This window comes from Cyprinus carpio, chromosome A24 (genome assembly GCF_018340385.1).
Source record: "Cyprinus carpio isolate SPL01 chromosome A24, ASM1834038v1, whole genome shotgun sequence".
Classification (NCBI taxonomy): Eukaryota; Metazoa; Chordata; class Actinopteri; order Cypriniformes; family Cyprinidae; genus Cyprinus; species Cyprinus carpio.
The window spans coordinates 14,573,162-14,599,033 of NC_056595.1; the positions used below are offsets into that span (position 1 = coordinate 14,573,162).

Below are 25,872 nucleotides of genomic sequence, written 5' to 3' on the forward strand. Positions count from 1 at the left end.
ATGAGTGCAGAACTGAAGTAAACATATTGGGTGTATGACTCCACATTTGACATTACTAAGCTAAGAACATAACAGGTAGGGTTATGGAATGTTTAAGTATTCAGTAAGTTACAATTTTACAAAAAAAACTTTTGCGCTAGTGTTTTTTAAAGTATCTTTTTGTATGTTTATTTTAGTGGGTGGACATCCTGGAAATGTGATGGAAGTTTAAAGCATGTGTTGATTCCTTTGTTTATTTTCAGTGCAAGGTTTGAGATTTTCTATGGTCTGTTGCTGTTCTTGTGGATGGATGTGAAAATAGATGATACTGAGCTTAAAAACAGATGCAAATGATTTATTAGAGGTTGCAGACAAGGATCTGGAGTTGTTGTTTGTCTTGTGAAGGAAAAGAAAAGTGGTTATTTTTAGTCTCTAGAATTTGTGTTAACCGTAGTAACATTTGTTTTGACCTTTTTAGAAATCCCGAAGCATTAACATCTCTTTGCTTGTTTCTGAACAGATTACGTTGTGAGGATTCCAGCCTTCTGATTCCTGTTCACACGCCCCGGTTTGCAGTCCCATGATGCAGCTGGTGAGCCTGGCCTGGATGATGGTCCTGGCCGCCCCACTGGTCTGCTCTGGTTTCACCACCCGTGGTCAGGGCCTGCGTGGGCGGGTCCTAGGTGACCGACGGAACATCAGACCCAACATCATACTCATCATGACAGATGACCAGGATGTGGAGTTGGGTGAGTATACCAGATGCGATTCATCATTAATGGCCCATCTGTTCTGCAGACGAATGAGGTGGAGACCTCTCTTGAGGCTTGCAATAGTATGAATCAGCAAGTAGTCTGGAAAGTTAGTGTAGAGATCCTAAAAAACCATAATGATACTTGGAGAAACATGGGAATGGAACTCTAGACTTTTTTTTTTTTTTGTATTCCCCTCACTGATTTGGGTGTTTGAATTTGCACTCTTCACATCAACATTTGTGAGATGGATATCTTTAATTAATAATGATAATAAGAATAATTTACTTATTTTTATATTATTATTATTATTTTGTGGTGTTTCAAGTAGTGTTTGTTGACCATTTCCATAGTGGCTTAAAGAATTACTTACTAAGCATTCTTAAATCAAGACATGTTTACTTGAAGCAAAATTGTGTAAGATAATACGTTTTTCTTTTGAAAAATGTATAAAAATCAGTCAGATTTTTACATAAAACAAGAAAATTATCATCCACTGGGGTAAGAAAAGTTAATGTTCTTTTCCATTTGGATTATGTGTATTTTTCTTACCACATTGGCAGATGTTTCTTTCTTGTTTTAGCCATGAATTCATTTATTTTATGTTGAATTGTTCAGACTTTTTGAATTCAGAATGTTTACATAATTATCTGTTCTGGAAAACAAGACAAAAATATACAAAAATCACTTGCAGGACTCTACTGGAAAAACTATCTGGAAATGTCCATATACTGGTCCATGCTGGGTTAAGGTAGCACTGGTCTGGCTGGTGGATCACCATAACCAAACTTAACTGATGGTGCTGGTTGACTGACATTATGGCTGACGAATGTCTGAAATGTTCAATCTTGATCTTGGAGGGTTATGTTCCTGCACAATTTGGCTCCGACACATCTACCTGGTAACCCTGAAGACCTTGATTAGCTGGTTCAGTGTTTATTTTTGGTTTAAGTTAAACTAAGGCAATCTTGCTGGTTAAACGAGTTAAAACACCTGTGCTGGTGATAGTGTATGCAGGTTTTTTTCAGCAGGATTGTCATTCGTCTTTAGTAGGAGATCTATTTAAGTTTAAGTCATTCATTATTAACTCAGCCTTGGAAAGAAAAGCCTTGAGCCTTCTCGGACTTCAGTCCTGGGAACTTTAGCTTGCTTGCTTGTAAGTCGTCTTGATCTGCCAACCAAGTCTGTCTTGGTATCTGTCCCATTTGGTAAGCCTAACTGTTGTCACTGGATCAGGTTCCTTCCTCTGAGAGCATAACATCCAATAGGTATCAATCTCAGACTGTCATCATAGCTTTGACTTATTTCCTCTTTTAATATTTAATGGCTCCCCTCAGACATCTGAGAGGCTAAGGGCCTTAGTCCTGAAACCACAGCCAGTCGTTGCATTGCCACAGAACTGCAGGGATCCTTCTCCACATCGAACACTATTAGGGCTATTTTTGACATCATGTTGTATATTAAGACATGTTGAGGTTTGAAATTATTAAATGTACTTTACTGAACATGCATTTGTCTTGCTTGGTGTGTCAGGCTCATTGCAGGTGATGAACAAAACTCGCAAGATCATGGAGGACGGTGGAACCTCATTTACAAATGCGTTTGTAACTACGCCCATGTGCTGTCCATCACGCTCTTCCATGCTGACTGGGAAGTACGTCCACAACCACAACACGTACACCAACAACGAAAACTGTTCCTCACCTTCCTGGCAAGTTCAGCATGAGCCGCGCTCCTTTGCCGTTTATCTCAACAACACTGGATACAGAACAGGTAAGAAACTAAATGAGAGACAGACGGACTCTTTGTGACCTGCTTTATAGGAAGAATACAGGAAAAACAGTAAAATTGTGAAACAGTATTGCAATTTAGAATAACTTTTTTAATATATACAGTTTTATAATACAGTTTTTGTAACAATATGAAAAGTCTGTCAGTTTTGATAATTAATTTGTCCTTGCTGAATAAAAGAAATATTTTTTTTTGTATATTTTTTTTTAGAAATTTGTTTTTTTTTTTTTTAAATTTGTGTAATATTAATTCATCAATTTAAATATTGATATTAAAAATAACAGACCATTTTAGTTTTATACTACTGCAATTTTACAGGAAAAAAATGTGTATAATAAATTAAAAAACAATGTTTAAATCTTTTGACCTTTATGGTCTACATGAGGGAATAATAATAATAACTTTTTTTTATTTTATTTACATGGAAAAAAATGTGTATAATAAAATAATATATATATATATATATATATATATAAAATATTTAGTGATACAACAGTTTCCCACTTTACCCTTAAAAGTCAGTTCGAAATGTATTTGTCTGACAACGTTGTGCAATTTCACTAGAATTTTGCTTTCACGTTTGTTCCTAGAGGTCAAATAAAAGTTTTACAGGAATTTTCAATTTGTCTGGTTTGTGGAAGCTAAGCATGGAGCTAAACGTGCCAGTAGTCTTGTGCTGTGTGACTTGAGTGGCAGCACGTTCTGACCCTGAATGCAGGGGTTCAGGCCTCACTGCTGCCTGTGGTTTCCAGCTGATGTGTTAGTCTACAATTAACTCTCCAGGGCAGACTGGCTGCTTGCCCAGCTCTTCTGGAAGATGTTTTGGCTTAGCTTAGAGGAGAAAGGGTAGAGGAGACATGTATACAATGCAGAGATAGACATTTACAGGTAATGTTCAAAGGCAGTGTTTTGAGACGCTTGTCGTAAATGATCATTTTAGACTTTGTGTCGACCTCACTGAACATAGATTCAAGTTTATGTTTTTCTTTATTTTGTCCCACAGCGTTCTTTGGGAAGTACCTCAATGAGTACAATGGCAGCTACATCCCACCTGGGTGGCGCGAATGGGTGGGGCTGATCAAAAATTCCCGTTTCTATAATTACACCGTCTGTCGGAATGGGAACAAGGAGAAGCACGGCGCGGATTATGCCAAGGTATGTGCGCCTGGTCACATAAGTTCACAGCCCTGTCACCATGCCAAAGATTTCTTTTAAACTCTATTTTTAGTTTATGTTCAATTGTATGGTCTGTTCGCAACTAATTTCAGGCCTCCCTAATTACATATAAAATTTGGGTCTGTTAACTCCACATGGAATATGGTTAGATTAAAGGGGGCATGGGGAGTTATATCGGTGTCTTCTGAATCATCAGGGGGTTACACTGAATAAAACTTGGCAGAAAAAGAGACAATGTCCTTGGGGCAAAGTTCCTTTTGGAAACAATTACAGTTCTGCTGATTTGACAGGTTGGACATTTGGACTATGTTCAGATTGGCTTACTTCTCTTACTATTTTTGCAGTAAATATTATGTAATCTGTACACAGTTTTAAGTCAACATTTTAGCACAACATTTAATAAGGTATGCAAATTTAACAAGCAGTATGCAGTGCAGTATATAATACTATACTATTACTGTATGATACTATATCATAGCCATGGTTTAAAGTACGCTGTATGGCTAGATGTGAAGTGATAGTGACTTTTGCCATCCTTGTGCAAGACCTTCAGTATGAGCAAAGTGATAAAATCCAAGTTTAAAAAGTTTAATTTGACATGGCTACCTTCAATCTCTAGAGTGTTTTGGAGCTGCTGTCAAAACAAGCTTTTGGAGTCTCTCAGGTAGCATGTTTTTGGGAAATGTGGAATTTGTGCTGAGGTTTCATGGTTTGGGCATAAATTGACTTGGAGGCAGTCTTAGGGATGAGCAAATAAATATTTGGTCGGATGTCAATTACCTTCTCGTTGAATTACCACAAGTGGAGAGGCACAAGAGGCTGAAGGTTTCTCCATGAGGTTTGCAGAAATTTTGTGGCTAGGTGATCAAGTGGTTCCTGGAAACCCTTAGGAACATTTATGTTCCTGTTTAAATTTTGAGATTTAATGCTAAAAAGGAATCAGTAAGTAAGCAGAGCTATGAAGGTTTAGAAATGTTTCCCCGAATTTTGCACCAAAAATGATTCTCATTGTTGAAGAATGTAACACACTTCATATTAGCTGTAGATTTTTAATCCTGTTTAGTCAACAAGTAAGAATTACTTAGACAATAAGAACTCTTTCAATAAGGACTCGTTCTTTGTTGGAACAGCAGAGATTGTGTGTTCAGTCAGTCCAAAATCTTTAATGTATTAGTTTTTTAAAGTACATTCAGATTCTGTTTCACTGAAATATTCGAGATGATACTGTATAGTTTTCCAATATAAACAAACATGCTGGTTCAATTAGTTGTACAACAGAGAACCTGACATGACATCGATGTGTTTTGCTGTAAGGCTGAGGAACAAGGTCCACTGAGCACGTCTCTAAACAATAACTTGTATAAGACTTTTACTCCCACAGATGCTAGTAGCTGCATGTTTTCACAATGTCGGGGGGTGGGGTGGGAGGGTGGAGTCTTTCCCACAACCAGCCCAGACCCAGAGCACTGCCATCAGAAGGCTTACGGCTTCAGCATCACGTGATTTTTACCCCCAAGCCCTTGTGCACATTCCTGCTGCTGCCTCAGTAAGATTGAGACCTCAGTGTTGTCATAACACCAGACTCATGGAGGGCTAAGACCTTCTGTTAACATTGAATGAAGCCGTCAACGCACTTGTCATGCTCAGTACTGAATTGTGAGCATCATGCCATTAGCTCTGTTGTTGTATTTAAAAATAAATAAATAAATAAATAAATAAAAATTTTACAAACATAAGTTTAAATTGACTCTGAAAGTATCATGTAGTGTGACCAAGTAAAAAGTAATTTTCCATTACTCTTAACACATTGTACACCATTATACACATCATTTATATATATTTATATATATATATATATATATATATATATATATATATATATATATATATATATATATATATATATATATATATATATATATATATATATATAATTGTATTTTTTTTAAATGTATTATTTATTTTTTATTAATTTATTTATTATTGTTATTATTATTACACAAATATGAATTCATGAAAGTATTTGGGGAGCTGCACTACATGCTAATTTACGACCAGAACTAACCTTTCCAAAAAAATTTAAAAAAAAAAAAAAGGCAAGAAAAAGAAAAGTCACATGATCAGATATTTTAAGAGACTGACCATGACCAATTTTGAGGGTTTTCAAGGGAATTTGTTTTGGCTCACTAAAGGTTATATATATATATATATATATATATATATATATATATATATATATATATATATATATATATATATATATATATATATATATCCTGTTATAAATATATCCTGTTATAAATATATAACAGGTTATACCTATATAAAATGTTTCTAAGATATAAGATCAAGTCAAACTACTTAAGGGTTTTTATTTTGTTTGTTTGTATGCAGCTTTTTCCCATTTATAACATCAGGACAGTTGTTGTATCTTAACTTGACTTTATGCCACCTGAAAATATCAAAATGAAATTTCATTTAGAAGTTAAAAGCATACTTATCAAAGAATCAATGTATTTGTCACTGCATATGAATTGCATTTTAAATGTTTATAAATGATTGATTCTAGTTCAAATGAATTATGAATAATTCAAATATGTAAAAATTTAATTCCAAATTAATATAAAATAATAATTTGTTTCAATGATATTCAATAATCGAAATAAATAGAAAAAAAGTTATTGATTGTTATTGATTCTAGCTTTATTTGTTTTGTTCAAGAAGCATATCCATGTGAAGAGCATTCACTTTATGCATGTATGCACTTTTTTTTTTTTATTCTGCATGTTCAAGGACTACTTCACTGATTTGATTACCAACGACAGCATCAACTACTTCCGAATGTCCAAGCGCATGTACCCGCATCGGCCGGTGATGATGGTGATCAGTCATGCAGCGCCTCATGGCCCGGAGGATTCAGCACCCCAGTACTCCGAGCTCTTCCCAAACGCTTCCCAGCACATGTGAGTGACTCTCAGAACATTCAGTTACACTCTGCTACACTGACAACGCTGAACTCCACTGAACCTAGTCTATCCTGTCTGAGAGCCAAGCCCTACTGGTGTTTGAATTGTTGAGTCTAGATATTTTTATTGCTCTGTATGTATTTATAATAGGATATTCCAAGGGACACATTTTTTAGTAGAACAGTAACATTCCAAGCAGATCACTTTCCTATAAATTTTAAACCATTGTAATTTGGCTTGCAGGTAAATATAAGTTTGTAGCTTTAGGAATTTTTTTGTGGCCTCATATTTTTGGATATGTCATTAAAATTAGACTCTTAAGAGATGACAGTGCACTGAAATGCACTTCACACATGACTCCACCACCCTGAAACTAGAGTGATTTATCATCCAAGTAAAGTTCTGGCACATGCCAAGTAAGATGATGGGGGATGAGATTTTTATGATCCTCACACCGGGTGCCAAGACCTTGTTGGGTTCACTGCACTATCATCAGTTTCGTGGCTAAGTTCCTATTCCACAAACAGCGTTGTGGCAACAGGCCATCCATCTCCAAGTCCTTAACATCCCAGGCATGTCAGGATCCTGGTCAGGGCGACATCACACTTTTGTCCCTCGGGCCTATCCATTTCTTTCTGCTTGTCTTCCTACACAAAATTCTGGCACTTCTCATATCAATCATGCCTTTCACTATGTAGGTTTGGGGAATGCATTGTCTTAGAAGACCCTTTTGTGTTATTAATATCTTTTTAAGTGTATGGGCTCTGAATAGATCACACTTGGATACCCCAAGGTTCACATCGGCTGGCAAGTCGCTCTGGTGCCGAAAGGGTTGCCTGGCAAGTTGTGCCAAATGAACAGGGAAACAGATGGCAGGCGCAGGTTGCATTCTGGAGTGATGCAGCAGGGTTTCAGACACTTTTGGGGGTTTATTTATCATCGGCGTGAAAAAGAACAAAGGCACACTCATCCAAAATACCAAAATAAGGTGCTCAACCAAAAATAGAAAGGTAAAAATAGAAAAAAATGGCTTCAAGAAAATTCTCTTTCTTTGGTTTCTTTCTTTTTCTTTCTTTCTTTTTCTTTTCTTTCTTTCTTTCTTTCTTTCTTTCTTTCTTTCTTTCTTTCTTTCTTTCTTTCATTTATACTTTTATTTACTTATTTTTATTTACTTATTTACTTTTATATTTTACATATTTATTTTACTAAAGTTATAATATATAAATATATTTTTAATTAATAAATATGTATTTACTTTTATTTATATTTTACTTTATATTTTACTTAATTTTTTTTTTATTTTACTTTATTATCTGTCTGTATTTTATATTTTACCAAAGAAGTAAAATGTACATAAATTAATAAAAAAAAAAACATTTTATTAAAATTATTTATGTACTAAATAATTTTAAAATCGTACTATGTGGCCCTGCTAGAGTCATTACATAAAAGTTAAATAAAGCCACAGATGATTTTCTTGCCAGTCTGGAAGAAAAGCATTGTGTAAGCCTGTGAGCTTTTTAATGTGGTAATTGATACAAATAATCTCAAATGCATGAAGTCTGCATTGCAATTAACACCAATCCCCCCCACCCCACCACCACCAGTAACATTACAGGGTTTTTTTTTTTTTTTTTTTTTTTTTTTAATCGCATAGGAGGAAATAGTATTAAGGGAGATTTGTGAAACATGTGATGCTTCCTGTGCTATAGCAGAAAGTATTTTATCTTAAAGACAAACATTCTCTACCCTTCTTTGTGACAGGTGTCGAATCTGGACTAATTCCATCCTTTGACCTCCAAATTCCAAATTTGCTTTACCTATGTGCAGAGCCAGGTTTCTTTTGTGAGGTGTATTAGTTTGCCTCACTAGCTGGGTGAAGAGTTCAGTGAGGGGACAAAGGCAGACTGAGGAGGAGAGGGCAGAAGCAGTCCACTCAGACAGAATGGAGCTTTCCTGTGGGCATCATTCATTATGACACTAGGCACAAGAGTCTGGTCTTGAAAGCAAAGGAAGGCCATGTCTTTCAGCTGTGGAGAAAGGCCAACTGCAGTCAACAGGTGGCCATCTCATAGCCGTAGCTTCACAAACAAGTCCGCAGCCTCCCAGCTTTTTATTCTCCACTTCAAATGCAAATGAGTTATAGCCCTGTCATTGCTGGACTTATTACAAACTTTATTTTGGGCCCGAAGGCTGGGGAAGCTATTATTTTTCTTATGCATGTGCCAACCCTCAAGCGATTAAACACTGCCAAGAAACCCTGAGACTCTCAGCATGGTGTGAGGAGAGATGGAGAGCGAGCCCAAGAAAAACACCTAGCGAGGAGAATTAGTACGTTTCCGTGGAGGTGGAGGGCGAGTGCTCTGTTATTGATGCTTGTCAAGTATGTTATAGAATAGGCAACTCCAAAAACCACAAGTGGTTGTGAAATGGCAGACAGGTGCATGATTTCCTCACAGTAGCATGTTGTGCTTATTCACGCAGAACTCCCAGCTACAACTACGCACCAAACATGGATAAGCACTGGATCATGCAGTACACCGGCCCAATGAAACCAATCCACATGGAGTTCACCAACTACCTGCACAGGAAGAGGCTCCAGACGCTGATGTCTGTAGATGACTCTGTAGAAAAGGTCAGTGGTTTATGCGTTCTTGCTCCTAATTCTGGGTATTTAACAGACTTTGTATATGAATGGAAAGGAAATGTATGTTTACTTTTCAGATATATAATGTCCTGGTCGATACCGGGGAGCTGGAGAATACCTATATCATTTACACAGCTGATCATGGCTACCACGTTGGCCAGTTTGGCCTGGTCAAGGGGAAATCTATGCCCTATGATTTTGACATCAGAGTACCGTTTTTTGTCAGAGGTCCTAACGTGGAACCAGGAGCAAGGTAAAATCAACTTCTATTTGAAATGCACAATTTGTACAATATAATTTCTTTCCACACTTTATCTGTATATTTCTATATAAAAATTTGATTGACACTAATTGTTTAAAAAATAAATGAAAATAAATATTTACAATTGTAGTAATATATATTTTATATATTTCTAATTCTAATTTTATTTATTAGCATTATATTATAGTACAATGCACATTTTGTAATTTTCACAAATTAAAATATATAAATGTATATATTTGTTTTATATATATAATTTAATTTATTTATTAAAATAAAATACTCCATTTAAAAACAAATGTACATTTCTATATAATTTTTCACACTTTTGAAAATATAATTATATAAAATTATTAATTAATGTATATATTTATATTTTATATATTTATTTATATATATGTTAAAATATATAAATTTACTGTATGTGTATGCGCAATATATATAAAATGTTACTAGAAATAATGTTGTATAATACACGTCATATATACAATTTCTTTCACAATACACATGACATGACATGAAATGACATGTTAGGTGTTACTCCGCAGGAACAACCATCTTGTGCTAAACATTGATCTCGCACCCACAATCTTGGACATAGCTGGGCTGGACACTCCACCTGATATGGATGGCAAATCTGTCCTGAAGCTTCTGGAGCAGGAAAAGAGTGGGAATAGGTGAGCTAAATCCTCTCCATGAACACATTCCCAGTGTAATAAATGGTTGTGTAGTATCTGTTTATTGCTTTTAATTAAATTAAGTTAAGTTTAACGGTTTGTGAACATTTGGAGTACATTTATAAGGGGTTTTTGGCAGGTTAAGAATGCTGCAAATGTTCTGGGGTCGTTGCCACTCATGATGGCAGGAGATGTTGAGCAGATTAAGGTGTCATAATTCAGGCCAATCTAAACATCTGCTTATGGTATGCAAATGACACAAAGACTGAGCGCGAAATAAAATATTTATGTTTTCGTATTGCAGATTCAAGCCCAACCGGAAACCCAAAGTCTGGAGGGACACATTCCTCGTGGAGCGGGGGTAAGGCAAACATTATCCCCTCTCTTCTCAATCATACTATAAAATCACTGCTGAATGTGTGAAATAAATTTGAATTGATTTATTTTGTACGGGAGGCTCACCGCATGCAATTCAAACCATTCCAGAATTTCAATGTCAAATCGCCAAAAGATAAGATCCAGAAGTACATGTTATGATTTTTTAGGATTCCATTACAAACATCTTTCTTCTTTGACGTCTCTTGGTTCAAGATCACCTAAAAATGTGGGAAAATATCACAAAAATATTCTTGTTTATCCAAAATGCCATTACCAATCACTACAGCGTCACAGTAAGATCAGACATTCTTCGATCAAATATGTTCTCAGGAGTTCAGCTATTCAGATGACAGCTTTAGACTCTCATTATCGGATATGTTTCAGTAACCTAGGACACTCACGACAGAAAAAATCCTTCCCCATGGGGAAATATATGATATTACCTGTGGTATCAGACTCAAATTTGATACGTGTGCATAGCATTTCCCTTGATTTCTGTGACTGATGTGAGGAATGTGGGTATGGTATTGAGGTTACCCTATTTAACTTGTGCTGCCTTTGTGCGGCCATTGCACATAATCTCTATATATTGTATCTGTGGCCGTGGGCACAACCACGCTGCTGTCTCGGTCTAACATTCCTTGTGTCACTCACAGGGAACTGTCAGTCTGTGTAATGGCATATTACCACTCCCACAGTCAGCCCGTGCTTTGTTTTTGCTTAAGGCTAAGTGAAAGAAGGTTTTTCAGGAATGGCGCAATCATAAAGCACATTGTTGATCAGTGCCGGCTGCTGCTTCCGTGACTCAGTAACTGTTGTGTATAAAGCCAGACCACGGACTCGAAGCGTGTTTATACCAAAATGCCATTAATTCACCCTGTTTTGCACGGTTATGACAGCTCTCATTTTGTGAGAATCAGATTAGCGACTACTTCATTAATTAGCTGTGGTGAAATCATGCAGAACGCTTCATTTCCCTTACAGGCGGAGGTTAATTTGGGCCGGAATGATTTGTAATAGTTTCAGCTCTTTAAATATAAATTAAAACCCAAGTTTTAAATGAGTGTAAGAAAATTACAAAGTTCATTTTTAAGTGTAAAAATGTGCATGAACAATTAAATATGTATTATTGAGTTTCATAAAATACTTCAATTCAGGCTTTTTGATAAACTGCATTCATTTCTTGCCTAGGCAACCAGAATTACCGGCTTTTTGGGTTCTGTCAGCCTACAGAATCCTAATTCTACCTTTTATGATTTGTTTTTATAGATTGGCTGGGCTTAAAGGACTAATTCACTCAAAAATTTAAATTTGTAAAATGTACTCACCCTCAGGCCATTCAGGATGTAGATGAGTTTGTTTTCAAATCCATTATTAAGACGTTTTTAACCATCTCTTCAATCTAAAATACGAATCCTCTGTCCATAATATTACTTTTTTCCAATTGAAAAAGTAATCTCGTCTGAATCAGGAGAGAAATATGCACAGCTGTTTACAAGCAAAAGCATTCCAAAACAGTTCTAAATAAATGTGTCTATGGATTTTGATGTGAAAGAACAACAGTAAATGAACTTTTTCACCGGAGGAAGCATCATAATGGATTATGGATTGGTATTTTGGCCAGAAGAAGCAGTTAAAATGCCTTAATGATGGATAAAAAAAAAAGAGATTTAGACAGCTTTTCACTAAAAAGTGTTAATTGATGGACTGGAGTCATGTGGATTACATGTAAATTATTGTGCTGTGTACATGTACATTATCAGCTGTTTGAACTCTCATTCTGATGGTACACATTCACTACAGAGGATCCATTGGTAAGCAAGTGATGTAATGCTAATTACATTCAAATCTGTTCTGATGAAGAAACTAAACACAGTCACACTTTTGTTTATTGACCAATTCTCACTATTAACTAACTATTTACAATTTTTTTTTCTCAATAAATAGTAACATAGTTGTTAAGTTTAGGGATGAAGTTGGATTAAGAGATCTAAAATATTGTCATGCAAAATAAGGCATTATGTGCTTTATACATTCTTATAAACAGCCAATATGCTAGAAATATACATTCTAAAAAGCAACTAGTTAATAGTGAGAATCTGTCCCTAAACTAAAGTGTTACTCAAACCACATCTTGGATGGTCTGAGAATGAGTAATTTTCATTTTTGAGTGAACTATTCTGTTAACAAATGTCATTAAAAAAAATCTAAATAGAACTAACTACAGGTGGATCCAGAGGAAAGCTATATCATCATCTGGGTCACATTGTTGTTTGTGTGCGGTGAAAGCTTTAATACTCTCCATATTTAGTTATGAGATGCTGACCTGGGTGGGACGGCTATGCTTTCCAGGCTTCCGAAACTTCAGTAAGGCTGCCAACTTTAAAACGTGGCCTAGCAACTCACCAAAGCACATTTGTTATTCCAGCAAAATCCTGCGCAAGAAAGATGACTCAGAAGGCAACTTGAACACACAACACTCCAACAGCTTACCCAAGTACAAGAAGTTGAAGGAGGTGTGTCAGCAGGCAGAGTATCAGACGCCCTGTGAACAACCAGGACAGGTACAAACTCAAATAAACACATGCATTACTCTTTTTTTTACCTACTGTCTATATATATATTTTCCCCTTATGAATTTGCACACATATGCACAATATTTGCTATCAAACATCTTAGTCGTCTCAATCTAGACCTTTTTTGCTTTACTAGGGGCTTGAACCAGGGTGTTTATGTACTAAAAAATGCTTTTTGCCCCAACCTTAAATGATGATTGCGCACATTTATTTGCACCTTCAACACGAAACCTGAGATTGGTGTGTGTGGCTCACAGTCAAGTATTATGAGTGGTGCCACTGTAATTGAAACTGATATTTACAACAAATTAAGGATAATTAGAGATTGGCCATAGATTTCTTTCATCAGCACAGAGTGTGCCTGCTCCACCAGACCCTCTGTGGCATGGCAATGAATCAAAGAGGGCTGAAGAGAGCTGAACATTACAAATTGGTACAATTTCAGGTAGTGTAAATGCAGACAGTATTTCAAGGACTGTAGTAATACAAACCAGATTCTTTTTATGGTCAAGTTAAGTGTTTGCCTGCAACAATTTGTCTGGAAATTTGATTGAATGCAGAAAAGTTGTTGGAATAACACATGGCTTTCAGTCTTCTTTAGTCCAGTCACCTGCCAGAACAAAGCTGAAGAAGTTTTGGAGAAAGATCCAAAAATATTTTTATGAATAGACCTCAAGTCTTTACTTGTCAACATTAAATCAGAGTTGATGCCATTTGCTTTCTTAATAAAAGACCCTTGTCTTATAGCTTAAATGCAGCAGTAAGTTAAGTGTGCACCAAACGCATGATGGATTTTGCATAGCAGAGGACCACATTTTTTGTATAGAATAATTATATAAAGAATTATTTTCTGAACCTTATTATGTGATGCTGACTGGGATAATGGCTGCTGAATGTGTTTCCATCACAGCAATAAATTACATTTTAAAATATATTAAATTACAAAGCAAACAGTTATTTGCATTAATTCCCTTTTAAATGCAGCCTTGGTGAGCATCAGAGACTTCTTTCAAAAATATATATATATTAAATATATGGATTAATGGTTGGATGTTTTTAATAAGTACGGTAGCATTTGCTACTGCCATTGCTTTCCTGTGAAATCCACTATTTTGGAGGACGGTCATGGTTTAATTGTTGAGCACAGACAAAACTTATAGTTCTGGTCTACTGCTTCCAGCTCAAGTCTTAGCTTGAGTAGAGTATCAGTATCTGTTTTTCCAATATACTCTTGCTTTTTCTTTGACTAGTGGGAATGTGTTTAAAAAGCCTCGCAAAGACGGCATTAACACAGTCCTACTGCCTGCAGTGGGGTCAGTGAGGGCAGTGTGTTTGATTGAGGCTGTGTGAAAGTTTATGTCTGTTTCTTCCTGAGTCTGAGTCCGTCATTCAAGTATAAGGCTTCACATATTTGGCTGTGGTGCTGTTTGCTTATGTCTGTTTGACTTCTGGATATTTGGAGCCAGTCTCTCTCTCTCTCTCTCTCTCTCTCTCTCTCTCTCTCTCTCTCTCTCTCTCTCTCTCTCTCTCTCTCTCTCTCTCTCTCTCTCTCTCTCTCTCTCTGTCTCTCTCTCTGTCTGTCTGTCTGTCTGTCTGTCTGTCTGTCTGTCTGTCTGTGTGTGTGTGTGTGTGGATGTGAGGTACAAGAAATGCTCAACATGTTTTAGTGTGTTTGGCTACTATGTCTGGAGGAACTAAATGAGTGAAAGTGCTCAAGCAAGCTTTGGCTAACTCCTTTATGGTTTACCGCCCTTCAAACAAACATCCTTGCTGCGAACAGATACAGCATCACCCGCAGATACATAAACTCAGTGATGGGACTCCAGAGCTTCTCAGGAAATCAGAACAGGGTTGTGGCCATTGTTTGGATATGGTTTCCCATAGCACATGTCTGAGCTGTGGTCAGTTTGGAAAGCAAACAGCTCTGCGAAATTAGGAGATTAAGTCTAAATTGGCTTCTGATTGCTTTTTTATGGGAAAAATTGTGAGGTGGCTCTTTTGCCGTGTGATTGGGAATTAATGGGGTTACTCTACAGATGCAGATGTTTGACCACTAAGTTCACCGATCACAGACAGAAGATTAATTTAATTCATAAAAACAGCTGTGGTCATAATAAGTTACGCTGTGCATAATAAGTGGTTAGGCAGACAAAAATGTCTGCCCACAAACTGAATTCCCTCCCTTTTTGTTACAGAAATGGCACTGTGTGGAGGAGGTCAGTGGGAAGTGGCGTTTGCAGAAGTGTAAGGGCTCTCTGAAGGAAGGATCCAAGAAGAGGGCGAGGAGTCTGCACTCTCGAAGCTACGACAGCCGTGAGAAAGACTGCCACTGTGGAGACCGGCCTTACAAATCGGCCAAGGCAGCACGGCGGACACAGAGACAGTTTGCCCACAGCAGTAATCCAAGTAAGTATATGCACTCAAATGAGGAGGAAGGATTGCTGGCTGTTCAAGACTGTATAGACAAACACTGGACCTTTTACACTAGGACTGAAAGTCACTCACTTGTCGCCACCTACTGGTTTAATGATGCGGCCTACAGGAACGGTCAATTAGCAAATCAATAGAGTGAATAGATTCAAAAGTTTTGAGTCACTGGGAAGAATTAAACTTTTCACTACTAAAGGACGGAAAACTGAAATGGTATCTTCCAAAGCTACAGACTTCCCAGAGTTTAATTAAACTAGTTAGCTACCCTAAAACTACATACAAAACTATTTACCAAGGTAATTTGGGGTTAAATGTTATAAATGCTTTGATTTAAATTTGAAAGGTAATTTTTTGTTAAATGTTTTAAATGCTTTGTTTTTAATTTTGATTTTACAATATATATATTTTTAAATAACTGTTTTCTGTTTTATTATCATTTAAAATGTAATTTATTTCTGTAATTTCAGCAGCCATTACTCCAGTCTTCAGTGTCACATAATCCTTCAAAAATCATTATACTTTGCTGATTTGGTGCTAAAGAAACATTTTTTCTTATTATCAGTGTTGAAAACAGTTGTTCTGCTTAATATTTAATTATTTATTTAGTGAAAACTGTAGTATGCTGCTGCATGTTATTATTGCATTATTAATATTATTGCATTATTACTACATGCATTATTTTCATTTGTTCAGGATTCTTTGAATAGAAAATTCATGAGAAGCAATTTTTTACATTTATTTAAATTAATATTTTTTTTTTTTCAATGTAAAACTCTTTTCTGTCACTTTTAAACAATCTTTAAATAGAGAGGGGAAAATACTTTTAAATGATAGTTAAATTAATATTTCCTCAATAGTAACGAGCTCATTTAAGCTGAACTTGATGCTAAATAAATGCAAAATAAAACTAGACATGCACTATTATTAATGAAGCTAAGTCAAAAGCATATGAATTGTTATTAATGAAGCTAAGTCAAAAGCATGTTTTAATTATATATTTTTATGTTTGTTTTGTGGTTTTTTTATGTTTTTTATTTACAATGTATGTATAACAATGTATCATTTATCACATTTTACTATTACACATAAAACTATTGCTATGAATCTAGCTGTTATACTACTGAAAATGGGATTTAATTAATTTAGTTAATTGTACTTCAATGCTTCCATGATTGTGAGAGAACTTTGAGTCATATTTTTTATTTTTTTTATCTATTGGTGTTGAGCACCAGTTGGTGAAGTGACATTTTTTAAATATATTAGAGGAAATGTAATGAGTTCCAGCATTATGTATATAAATATTTAACTATGACATATAAATATTTAAGTATGTGTAGCTGACGCTGATGTCTTCCTTCAGGCTACAGACCTCGCTTTGTTCACATGCGGCCAGCCAGATCCCTGTCAGTGGAGTTTGAGGGTGAAATCTACGATGTGGACCTACAGGCTGATGACAAAACCCCCCTTGAGCCTCGACCAGTCAGCAAACGGCACCATGAGCCTGAGGGAGGTCTAGATTCGGACTTTGGGTTGGAGTCCGATGACGGATCGGAGGAGATGCAGTCGGATGACACTAATGCAGTGGGCTACCCCAATTCTCTTAAAGTCACCCATAAGTAAGAGCTCTAAGCCTTTGGTTACCTCGAAACATAAACTATATTATTGTAGTTTAGGCCATTTAAAGTGTGTTTTACTCATTTGTTGATCATTTTACCTTGGAATCACAGATGTTTCATATTAATGAATGACACTGTGCACTGTGAAAGAGAGATTTACCAGTCCTCCAGAGCATGGAAAGACCACAAGAACTTTGTGGACCAAGAGGTGAGGCCCACTGTACCATATTATCTTTAAGATTACAGCCGTTCAAACTACATGAATGATGTTCATTTTATGCACTTGTCCCATAGATTGAACTTCTCCAGGATAAAATGAAGCAACTGCGTGAGGTTAGAGGCCATTTAAAGAGGAGGAGACCGGATGAGTGTGACTGTGGAAAGAAGAGGTCAGTTGACAATTATCTTTGTTAGGCAATTCCTTGTTCAGTCATGTGAACTGGGTCAGTTTGAGGCAACTCTGAGCGGACTACGGAAACATGATTGGTCATCGTTCCACTGCTCACCTCTCTTGTTTAATTTTACTCCTCTATATACACTACCATTCGAAAGTTTGTGGTCAGTAAGTTGTTTTAATACTTTTAACAAGCATCTGTGCAATCGATTGATCAACAGTAAATGCTTTTACATTATTATTATTAAAATCAAATCTATTTCAAATATAAAATGCATCACAGTTTTCACAAAAATATTAAGCAACACAACTGTTTGCAACACTGATAATAAGAAATATTCATTAAGCACCAAATCAGCATATAAGAATGATGTCTGAAAGGACAACGTGACACTGAAGACTGGAGTAATGGCTGCTGAAAATTCAGCTTTGTTAAAATGTGTGTGTTATATTAAAATATATTCAAATGGAATACAGTTACTTTAAATAGTATTTCACACTCTTCACACTTTTACTGTTGTTACTGTATTTTGGTTCAAACTAATATAGCCTTGGTGAGCATAAGAATATATTCTATTGTAACTGTATTTTGGTTCAAACTAATGTAGCCTTGGTGAGCATAATTCATGTTAATAATGCTGCCACTCAATTCAAAACAGACAGAGTTTCTCAATCCTGATTAAATAACAAATTAATAATTTTAAATCTGAACGGCAGTATTTTGCAAATCAAAGTTTGTTCAAGGCCTCTTTAGAAACTCCAGCTGGACTCATTGAATTTAGTGCTGTTCTTTCCTTATTACAACCAGCTACTTTAGCAAAGAGAGAAAGCAGAAAAACAAACCTGAAAGATTGAAGAATAGCAATAACCATCTCCATCCCTTTAAGTGAGTGCTTCTTGTGTGTGTACGTGTGTCCGTGCCTCGTCAGTTTGTCCGTAGTATCTTGTTCTGATAAAGTGTCAGATTTATGTCCAAATCCATGTTGAGCATCTCTAACACACTTTGACTGTGTGTACAACATTTGGTTCAAACTAATGTAGCCTTGGTGAGCATAATTTATGTGCATTTATGTTTTGACTTGTGAATTGTTTAATTCAGTCAGTCAGTCTGGTTGAAAACAGTTCTTATTTCATCCTGTTTTATGTGTATTGTTGCATGCATGCATGCATGCATATGTGCAACATGTTGTTGATTAGTTAATTTTCAGTCCATGGGTCACAGTCCTTATGGGGTCATTAAATTAAGAGCTCTTTTCTTAAGTATACAATCCCAGCATCAATATCTACACACAAACATCAATGTAAACACATCATTACAACCACAGTCACTTTGTGAGACTGAAAAGTTTTTAGGTTTTTAGGGGATCCTTCCACTTTCTCGTGACCCCTGACCCCATCTATGTGTGGAGCTGGCTGGTCTGCCTCCCCCCATAATTGTGTAATTCACCTGGGATGGAGTTCCCTTTCACTCTGGGTCTAATGTCTCATTTATGCCACCAGAGAGGTCATGCAGGAAGTGGACAGCAAGACTCAACTCTACAACGAGATCCGCCGTAGAAAGAAAGAGAGGAAGGAAAGGAAGAGGCAAAGGAAGGGTGATGACTGCAGTCTTCCTGGCCTCACCTGCTTCGCACATAATAATGACCACTGGCAGACCGCCCCCTTCTGGAACTGTAAGGAATTGTTCATTGATTTTGCTAGTCCGATTTTTTTTTTTGTGTTTTTTTTTTTTTTTTTGTGTGTGTGTTTTTTTTTTTTTTTGTAAATAAGTTGACAAAAAATGTTCTCTTATTCATAGTGGGTGGCTTCTGTGCCTGCACAAGCTCTAACAACAACACATACTGGTGTCTGAGAACTATAAATGAAACTCACAACACACTCTTCTGTGAATTTGCCACTGGTTTCCTGGAGTACTTTGACCTAAACAGTGACCCATACCAGGTGAGGATGTGTTTTCAGTCATTATTTTTAATTGGATCATCTGTTCTGAGTCTGAGATGTGGCGTAGCAGTAGTGTTGTAGTGCTCCTATGGGGATGCAAGTTCAATATTGATCCCTCTTCCTCACTTCTTTCTTGATTCTCTCCAGCACACTTTTAAATAAAAGCTTTAAAATACTGTATGGATAATGACTTTTCCTGTAAGGACATGCTATTATCTTAATTACAGCACTTACCATAGCTGACTTAATAAGTGCATGTTATGTTTTGCAGTTAACCAACGCAGTTTATACAGTGGAGAGGGACGTCCTGAGCCAACTGCATTTACAGCTGATGGAAATGAGGAGCTGTCAGGGCCACAAGCAGTGCAACCCGAGGCCAAAAGGCTTAGATGCAGGTAACACTCCTGTCCTGTCTCTGCACTACCCATTCTGTGTGAAATGAGGGATGAAACATGCTAGCACGCCTTTACTTTTGCTTCTGAGATGTTTTCAACATCCCAGTCTGAAAGATTCAGTTGCATCTCTGCTGAAAAACCAGATTAAACTACCCTAAAACGGTTTGCTGGTCTTAGCTGGTTTAAGATGGCTAAGCTGGTCTTTAGCTGGTCTCCAACTGGTCTCCCAGCCTGACCATCTGAAGTGCTTAAAACCCCTATAAAATCAACCAAAAGACCAATTTAGGCTGGGGTAGGTTTTTTTTTTTTTTCTTCAGCAGGTATGTACTGTAAAAGCTCATTTGAGAAATGAGAAACACTGGCTTATTTTTTAGCTAATACCTTGTTGTCCAAGTTGTGAGGAAAGAAGTAAATACTGGTCTAGCATGGTTTACTTTGACACAGCCTGATGCATAAACAGGGTGAACCACATATTGGATGCCACATGGCAGGATCTCTGTAATAGTGGATGATGGATTGGTCACTGAGTTTGGTTTCTCTCTAAACTGTCTGCCCATCTCCTGATTTTCAATTAATATTTTCCATTTTATTCCCTCTCCAGGGAACTGTAATATTCAAGCAGTCTAGCAATCACATCATCTCATACTTTTGCTTTTTTCCCCATTCCTAGTGAATACCAGGCTAGATGAATGGCTCCTGTGAAAGAGATGCTTTCTTTTATGTTTGTAGCTGTTTATGTGCTTTGTGTAATTTTGAAAATCTAAAACTATAAACTTATATATTGACACTTTGTGTAATTTTGAAAATCTAAAACTATAAACTTATTTATTGTATTTTTATTTTTTGAAGTGTTATTGTGATTTATAATATTTTTATTTATTTTGTAAATCTATAACATTGGCTATTTGGGCATTTAAAACCTGTTGTCACCAGTACCTTTGAGATTTTCACTTTTCTGAAAACGATTTATAATTTTCTGTGAGGAGAGACTGGCTTATTGTAATGACATCATAAAAGACCAGTTATAAAGATTTTTGTATTATTGAATAATCTGATTTAGCTTTTCTACAAGTATAAAAATCATGGAGGCAAAAACAATGGTATCAATAATGAGGTCAGCGCCTGTGTTTTGGAGGCAAAAACAATGGTTTTGGTTTGGAATAAATGTCTTATTCTTGTTGAAAAAAAAATTCTCTTCCATACAAAGTGAATATCAAAAAGCTCCAAAAGCACCAATTCTTCTGAAATTACAGTACAAGATTATCATCGAACATTGTCTGTTTTTTTTTTTGTTTTTTTTTGTTTTTTTCAGTAATGAAGCTGTAATATGATTTCAGACTTGAAATATAGCATCGTATGGACCACTTGTAGTTGGATGTTTACAGCCTTTAGTTACAATTCACATTCATTATATAGAAAAGTGCATTATAAACATTGTTAAAATTCTACTTTTGTCTTCGATGGAAAAAAATATATTGTCTTGAACAACATTTGTAGTTTGATGACATCTCAGGCACAACTGAAAAATTTGGGGGTGAACACACACATCCATACATGAATAAATGGTTGAGGAATAAAGACAAATAAAAATAGGCTTTGCCACTCAGTAATGTACAAAATATTACAAAAACAGATGCATGTTAATACATATTAGTCTGCATGTTGGCATATTCTCATGTTATTTGTGATCTTAAGTCATGCAACATTGTTAACAATGTCATCTTATAACATTCATTCCATTCTTAACACTACACTTCCTTACCATCTTTTTCTTCAGGACCATCCGAGGATTTTCCTCATTCATCTTTCACATCATCGTTCCTTCATTGTGTCTTTAATCTAACAATACCTTTCCTCAGGAGCTGGGGTTTATGCATGAAGAACTGCAATGTGATTGTTTATTATTTTTTTATTACAATAGACATTTAACATTTTAAATGCTTTTATTTTCCTGATCAGGAAATAAAGATGGAGGAAGCTATGATCAACACAGGTATCCACACTTTTTGAATCCCTCACTGGCTTTTGAAATAACTGCATGGGCAGCTTGTTTCCACTAATACGCCATGTTTCATTGAGCTACATGTGTGGTTGCATGCTGGGTTGCGCTAACAATTCAAGTACAGTATATTTAAACATCACATGAATATTAGTATTTAAAATCCCACAAGTTTTAGAATTTCAAGATCAGTCCTCTAATTTTAACTCTTAATGGATTGCTTGTTATTTTTATGCACTTTATGTATTCCTAGATGTCATTTAAACTCAAATAATTTGCATAAAAACCAAGGCTGTTCATACACATCATTAGTGGGGAATAGCACCTCATAGACTTCTCAGTCCACAGAACATCAATATTTCAGGCTTTTTCTTACATTTTCCTCGTTCATGCCTGTCTTGACATTTCTGTTTTTTGGCTCACCTGCTTACCAGGCAACAGCAGCATCGAAAATGGTCAAAGTTGAGGAGGCCAAGCCTTTCATTCCTGTGAGTCTTCGAGACCATACAAACCCATTTCTGTTCTCATTCCACTCTCAAGTAGCTCTCCAAACTGCACACCACATCTCCATAGACCCCAAACTGAGTGGCAGTTCTGGTTCAGTGCGGCCCGTGTCTCCTAGGCCATCAGTTACTGACCTGACCCACTCTGGGAATGCTCATTTCATTCTCTCGCCCTCCTTTAACATGCTTTTTATTTTGCAGTTTTTCATTTTCTACCTCTCGTCCACACTTTCAGCTTCATATTTATTCATTTTATTTTAATTTTTTTGGGGTTGCTGATTTCTTGGTTTCAGGATTTTCCATCTTTTCAGTCTCTCGTTGGATGTTTTATTTTTTTTGAACTTCATTGCACAGATTTTCAGTCTGTCTTCACATTTTTTATGATGTATTGGTTTGGGGTGTCCATTTGGAGGACATCTGTTGCCTTGATTTGCATTCACACTGCTTTACTGCTTCAGAATAGAGCTTTTCTATCAGTCTAAGGCTTTTAAAAAAAAAAAAAAAAGGCTGGGAATAACTGCATGTTATAGATTCATTCCAAAGCAAATGCCTTTCAGCACAGCAATAATAATCAACCTTTACTGATTTCTCTTGCTCCCCCACCCCTCCCCTTCCCAGAACACAGCCAGCCTGGGATGTCCACAAAAGTTAAGCTGCCCAATTTCACAGAGGACATCGACTGGCAAGGACTGGCAGATTTGTACTGCATGAACGAGAGTCTGTACGAACACAGACGCAACTACAGTCCCGACCTGGATGACTGGATGAACTTTTGGAAGGATGTAGATACTATGTTTGCACTGCTGGGAAATTTAAAGACACTCAACCAAACCAATAAGCTTGACCCCCTGGCTGAGCTGGGCTCCGGGGTCCTGGAGGAGGCCAGCGGTGCTGGATTCCCGATCCGAGAGGAACGCCCCCTGAATCCTGTCACCGAAGGACCCTCGAGAGGTCCAACACCCCAAACTCTTCAAAAGAGTCGTTTAAAGTCTTCTAATGAACTCCCAGAAGGCCACCCAGCCAAACCAAGTGCTCTTCCCAGGGGAGACACCTGGGTTCAACAGCTGGAAAAAGAGTTGGACAATGATGGAATAACGTTTAGTGGCAACGGGGTCACTGAACTGGAGACCCGCCATGACTTTCTGTTGCGCAGCTCTAAAATTCTGGATCGCCACCTGCCGGAAGAAGAGGAGGACATTTTTCAGGCCCAGGGTTACCTTCCCCTCTCGTCGCAGCCAGCCAGACCCCCAGAGCCCACTGGGGAATCTCCTCCAGCCCAGAATGACACCCCACAGGAGAAGTGGAATGGAAGCGTCAGACCTTTTACCCACAAGCCCAGGGATGTTCAAGACTCGGAGGGTAGCGCCTCGGGACCATCCCCTTTGTGAAAGGACTGCTGCCATGCACTGTGAAGCCAGCCAACTCAGAGACACTAACCCCACGGAGCATGGACTGCTCTCCTGTATAATCCAATGAATTATTTTATTTTGCTTCCATTTATTAGAAATCAGTGTAATGTATTTTGTCTATATATATAAATATAAAAAATTAGAGGTAAAGTATCGAATGCATCTTAAATGTTGGGTTTGGTTTTAAATCTCAAGGGGGAAAACACCATCAAAGTAAGGTTTTAATATATTTTTAAGTAAGAAACCGGTTCAAATGGTGAAACGGTCACATTCAGTCTTGAATTAACCACATGCAGATTGTTTCCCCAGATATCTGATGCACTTTTTTCAAGTTTCTCGACTTCAACACATTCTGCAGTCTCATTTAGACGTAAATGACTACATGTTGACACCCAACACAAGTCGTCATTTGTTGAATTCGCCTTTGTTAATGAATATTCTTGGTGTTTTCTTCCATGTTTACTTCAACTTTTTAGGTTCAGTTCACTGTTTACACTATAAACACTGCTTGAACATGTTTCATACACTTGGATTGTGGGTTTAATGGTTTGACTTGTTGATGAAATGGTTCTCTCACAAATGTTGTATAGTTCAGCTGCATTCAGTCCACATAATGTAAGAAGGGCATTCACCGTAAGTGCATTAATCATTGATGACTAACATTTTCACTAACCTACAAAAAGTAATCACTTTAAAATAGCTTGTTTCATTTGTGAAGAATGTGAGATGGGCATTTATTCAGAGTTTTTTGACCATTTTCTTTTAGAATTGCAATGTCTAAATTCATTTTTGAAGAAAAAATGGTTTGAAGATGAGATGACCTGCCAAATTTGCAAATATTACATTACTTTTTAACCAGTGGTGTTGAAACTATTCTGGCTTCTGGAAAGCCAAGAAGCTGTTTTGCAATAAAAACCTGCCAAACATTTGTTTCACCTACCTTGTGCCTCTAAACTTTCATTGATAGATTGGATTTCATTGGATTCCAATGTGACCCTGTTGTTACACTGCAAATGGAAGTTGTTGAGCTTTTTATAATGTACTACAAAGTAAACAGTTTTACAGTTAATGTTCTTATCTAGTGTGATTTGGGTGTAGAAGACGCAATTCTGCCTTTCAGGATCTGAAAATAATTTAGTAAAATATGAACATATGATGAAAATCCACATTATTTCTTTGTTCTTTCATATTTATCATACTTTGTGGACTTGTAATTAGTTTTATCCTTTCTAGCCTTAAAAAGCTGTTTATATCTCCACATACTCTTTATTCTAGGCCGTGTCCTGAGCTGAGTGCTTTGAAAAACAGTCAAGCCATTGGTAACATTCTGGCAAGAAGTCCTGAACAGGCTGTCTTGGCATGACTCTACCAATGCCATTAATTTTTCTTCATGTTTGCTCTATAAATATATGCACTCCAGAAACCAGTTTTTATTTAAGAAAAATTGTAACTGTGGTCAAGTTTGGAAACAACACAGTTTAAGAAATTAGAATAATAATGGTTTGATTTATTAATATAGTGTTTAAATTTAGTGTTAATTAAAATGTTGTACAGAGATGCAGTCACTTGGCTATAGTTTTGGGTGCTTGATTAGAGTTTAAACTTTAACCTCAACATTGCATAAAAATAATCTAATATTAAGTGTTTTTAGACATTACTGTTTTACTGTTAAAAACTAGCCATTAGGTCTACTAAAATACACGCTGCTTATTACGAGGTATGCTGTTCGTTTCTTCCAAAAACTGACAATGTTATTATCTAGTGTTCTATAATTGTACTCTAGTAATAGTAGTCTACCACTAGAGGGCAGCACTGTAGTTTGTCTAAACCTGAACGTGATATTAAAGGGACAGTTCACCTTCAGTTGCTGTCCCCAAATTGACTTCCATAGTACGAGGGCGAGAACACACACACACACACTATAGGGACCAGCAACTGAAGGTGAAATATCCCTTTAAGTTTTCATTGTTCAGGAAACATC

General features: G+C 36.6%; 1 protein-coding gene across 9 annotated transcripts in view; it reads left to right on the top strand.

Annotated features, from left to right (window-relative positions):
• Window positions 1-24,830, top strand: part of sulf1 (sulfatase 1) — an 81,063-nt gene extending 56,233 nt beyond the window's left edge. For 6 of the 9 annotated variants that reach the window (XM_042714283.1, XM_042714285.1, XM_042714280.1 and 3 more), the window contains 17 exons: window positions 500-728; window positions 2,265-2,504; window positions 3,526-3,677; window positions 6,492-6,661; window positions 9,149-9,299; window positions 9,389-9,564; window positions 10,122-10,250; window positions 10,555-10,611; window positions 13,057-13,192; window positions 15,400-15,610; window positions 16,995-17,250; window positions 17,362-17,458; window positions 17,545-17,639; window positions 19,145-19,317; window positions 19,443-19,585; window positions 19,857-19,980; window positions 23,101-24,830. In XM_042714283.1, the coding sequence (XP_042570217.1) occupies window positions 560-728; window positions 2,265-2,504; window positions 3,526-3,677; window positions 6,492-6,661; window positions 9,149-9,299; window positions 9,389-9,564; window positions 10,122-10,250; window positions 10,555-10,611; window positions 13,057-13,192; window positions 15,400-15,610; window positions 16,995-17,250; window positions 17,362-17,458; window positions 17,545-17,639; window positions 19,145-19,317; window positions 19,443-19,585; window positions 19,857-19,980; window positions 23,101-23,870 (3,249 nt within the window). In that variant the 5' untranslated portion in view covers window positions 500-559 and the 3' untranslated portion in view covers window positions 23,871-24,830. Of the gene's footprint in view, window positions 1-494; window positions 729-2,264; window positions 2,505-3,525; window positions 3,678-6,491; window positions 6,662-9,148; window positions 9,300-9,388; window positions 9,565-10,121; window positions 10,251-10,554; window positions 10,612-13,056; window positions 13,193-15,399; window positions 15,611-16,994; window positions 17,251-17,361; window positions 17,459-17,544; window positions 17,640-19,144; window positions 19,318-19,442; window positions 19,586-19,856; window positions 19,981-21,939; window positions 21,974-22,413; window positions 22,468-23,100 lie in introns of all 9 variants that reach the window. The other 3 variants (XM_042714287.1, XM_042714288.1, XM_042714282.1) reach the window with 3 other exon arrangements.
• Window positions 24,831-25,872: the final 1,042 nt, after the last annotated feature.